Genomic DNA, 3922 nt, shown 5'->3' with positions numbered 1-3922 from the left:
TAGTACCTTTAAGTCATGCCTTTCTAACCTTGACAAGATGCTCACCCGGTGTGAAGATTCAAACTTAGTTCTGAATTGGAAAAAATGTCACTTCAAGGTAAAAGAAGGAATACTTTTAGGACATAAGATATCAAAGTCAGGAATAGAAGTCGATAAGGTTATGATTGAAACCATAACCAAACTTCCAGAACCTACCATAGTAAAAGCAGTGAGGAGTTTCCTTAGACACGCCGGATTCTACCGACGTTTTATCAAAGATTTTTCAAAGGTCACACTACCTATTACTCATCTCCTCGGAAAGGAAGTTCCGTTTATCTTCAATGAAGAATGTATTCAAGTGTTCAACTATCTGAAGGAACAGCTCACACATGCACCCATCATGGTAGCTCCTGATTGGAGTTTACCCTTTGAAATCATGTGTGACGCTAGTGATTTCGCAGTTGGAACTGTAGTAGGACAACGGAAAGATAAGCATTTCAATCCAATCTATTACGCTAGCAAAACTGATCGGTTCATAAATGCAGATCATGTTCGATATTAAGAGGTGAATTTTACGTGTGTATTCGAGGTTTAAAAAGTTATTTTACAAGGTTTTCATAATGGGTAGCGATTTGGATCAAAAATGAGAAATACGAGGTTTAAATGAGAAAAAGGAGAAAAATCAGTCCCAGGCGCAAATTACGGCTGTTTTGCAGTTGTTTTTGCGGCTGGGTAAAATTGAAGTTGGGTCAGGCTAATTTGGGCGCATTTTTGCGGCTGTTTTTGCGGTCTGGCTGCAATTACTATTTTTGGATAAAATTTGAGGCCAAATTTGAGGGATTTTCCACTTGGGGAATACTCTACTTCATTCCTATATATATGGAACTCTAGGCTACGAATTAAATACCTTTCTCATCAGTTTTGGGAGCTAAAAACACACAAAATCACATCATCTATCATCATCAATCAAAGATTCAAGTTAGGATTCAAGTAGTGTTGATCATGCAACTTCAAGAAACAACCATGATCATCATCACCAACATGTTTGGATAGTCTCTTTTACTTTTTCCTTGCATGAACAATTATTGTATGCTTAGTTCTTCATTTATTTATGTGATTCTTGATTTTGTAATCCTTATGTATTTTGGTTTATAATTTCATTGAATCTTTTGAATTATCAATTAATGCAAGTTTGAAAGTTATTGATTGTTGCAAGACAAGTGATTGTTATTTAAAATCTTGTGCTTAATCTAACCTAGTTATAATTTAGTATAGGGATAAAGACAACGTGTGTAAGTAGCATTTTTCGTACCCAATATAATCATAAATTGGAAAACTGAAGAAGTCTTGTCTATAAGGTTTAGTTGATAATTTAATAGCATAAGGATTTGTTGAACTAGTGCATGCATAATTGGGATTGTAAAGGAATAAAGGCTTTCATCCAATTGATTACAACCTTTTCATTTAGTTCATTATTTATGCTCTTAAATACTCAAAGTTTGTACTCCCTTAGTAATTGTTAATTTAGTTTTTACTTTAGTTAATCTTAGTTAATCACAAACAAACCAATCTTGAAATTGCTTGCTAGTTAACCATAACTTCCCGTGGAATGAATCCTACTTACCCTATATAAAGTAGAGTAATTAGGCTATTTTTGATCGGCCCTTCGACATCTATCTAAAGTAGAGTAATTAGGCTATCTAAAAATGATGCATTTCAAGGAATTACTTAGGGCGTACCCACACCATGAGATACCAAAATGGGAATTAGTCAAGGTTTTTTATGATAGTCTAGATTCTCAAAATAGACAATTCCTTTTGGCGGCTAGTGGTGGGGCGTTCCTAACACAAACTAGTGAGGACGAGTGGACCTTCTTTGACCAATTAAGCAAGGGTCGGAAAACCCAAGCTTCGGTTAATAGGAAACAACCTAGCACATCCTGAGTGAATCACGTGTCCAACTCGGGCGGTTCATCAAGGAACCTTGAGCAAGAACTAGATGATTTAAAAATGCTTATATTTAACAACCCAAACCAGGGTCTTGCTTGTAATGTTTCGCAGGTTCAGGAAGTTTGTGAGATTTGTGGAGATCCTTCTCATTTTGCACATGGGTGTAGGAGTGGGATCCCACCGGTGAATCAATAGATAATGGAAGAACAGGTTAATGAGGTTCAGGGAATGAGATTTGATCCATACTCCAACACGTATAATTCGGGATGGAGAAATCATCCAAATTTTAGTTGGAGCAACAACAACGCTTTAAATGCTAACAATCAAGGAACCCAACCAAGACCTCAAAACAACTTCCAACACGAAAACAACTTTCAAAACCAAGGAAACTACTAAAGAAATTACCAAAACTCTTATCCCAATAACCAAAACCAAAGCCAAAACAATTACCAAAATCAAAGCCAAAATTAAAATCAAAACCAGAATCAAAACAATACTCCACCCAATCAACCATCGAGCTAGGATGCCAAGATGGACACATTTATTTCCGAAATGCGCAAAATAGTGGAGGTGCAAAACAAGTCTATTGGTGCATTAGCTAAAGAAATTGGTAATGTAGCGGAGAGTAAGGGAAATCGAGAGCCCGGTACCATTCCGAGTTATACAGTGTTAAATTCAAATCATAAGGACTCGGGCAAAGGACATAGTGTAAACATGGTAGGCACCTTGCGTAGTGGAAAGAAGTATGACAACAAGGTTGGTGAGAAAGAGGTAGCTCAACGTGATGCACGTAAGTCTCCTATCGTTCTCGATGAGGAGGATGAGGTAAGTGAAAATAAAGACCTTGGGAAGGGGGTGGAAAATAAAGAACCCATCATTAACGAAATTGGGAAATTGGATACGGAACCAAAAACCGTTCCATTTTCCAAGGCCTTAGAGTCCCCGAACCAATTCCCTTATGGGAAGAAGGGACCACAACCAGAGGACATGTGGGAAACATTTAAACAGCTTAAGATTAATTTGCCCCTTCTCGATGCTATAAAGCAAGTCCCGTCCTACGCTAAGTTTTTGAAAGACCTTTGCACTCAAAAGAGGAAGCAAAGGGTGACTTTACACAAGAAGGTGGAGTTAACCGAGCACCTAAGTGTGGTTGTCTCGGGTACACTCCCACCTAAGTTTAAGGACCTAGGGACCCCATTAATAGCGGTGACTGTAGGAAACGTGAATGTGAAAAATGCGTTATTGGACCTAGGAGCTAGCATTAATATCTTACCCTTTTGTCTAGTTGACCGATTTAAACTAGGTTTAATGAAAAGAACTGACATAATTATTCAACTAGCGGACCAATCAATCAAAATGCCTAGGGGAATGTTAGAAGATGTGATAGTAAAAGTGGAGGATTTCTATTACCCGGTTGACTTTGTAGTGATGGATATTGAACCTATGAATAGAGATGCCCAACCTACGATAATCTTGGGGCACCCATTTTTGGCCATCATAAATGCCTATATAAACTGTAGAACAGGTGCCATGGACATATCATTTGGAAATAGAAAAATGTGGATTAATATCTTTAATTCTCTTTATGCCCCATATGTCCATGCATGCTACCAAGTAGACATAGTTGATGAGCAAGTGGAGAAACATGCTTCCCATTTGATAACAAATGATGTGGAGGAAGTATTTAGCCTAGGTGATGAGGATGACATTGAGTGTAAGGAAGTTAAGGCGGCTGAGTTGGCCATAGCAAGTACAATGGACTCTAGGTTACCACCTTAGACTCATAAATATGAGCCATCACCCAAGTCCATAGATATCAATACGAAACCTTCGTTAGAGTCACCACCAACCCTTGAGCTTAAACCGTTACCATCCCATTTAAAGTATGCATTCCTGGGCACTAATGGCAATTTGCCAGTTATTATTGCTTCAGATTTGACAGGTGTGCAGGAACAAGCTTTAATGGAGGTGCTCAATAAGTACAAGGCTACAGT

General features: G+C 38.1%; 1 protein-coding gene across 1 annotated transcript; it reads left to right on the top strand.

Annotated features, from left to right (window-relative positions):
- The first annotated feature begins 2459 nt into the window (after window positions 1–2459).
- Window positions 2460–3707, top strand: LOC139863577 (uncharacterized). The gene has a single exon (XM_071852197.1). The coding sequence runs from the start codon at window positions 2460–2462 to the stop codon at window positions 3705–3707; it is 1248 nt and encodes a 415-aa protein (XP_071708298.1).
- The last annotated feature ends 215 nt before the right edge of the window (window positions 3708–3922 follow it).

The sequence above is a fragment of the Rutidosis leptorrhynchoides genome, chromosome 8, assembly GCF_046630445.1.
Source record: "Rutidosis leptorrhynchoides isolate AG116_Rl617_1_P2 chromosome 8, CSIRO_AGI_Rlap_v1, whole genome shotgun sequence".
NCBI lineage: Eukaryota > Viridiplantae > Streptophyta > Magnoliopsida > Asterales > Asteraceae > Rutidosis > Rutidosis leptorrhynchoides.
The sequence above is the reverse complement of the archived record's forward strand: the minus strand, read 5'-3'. Positions and strand labels throughout refer to the sequence as shown.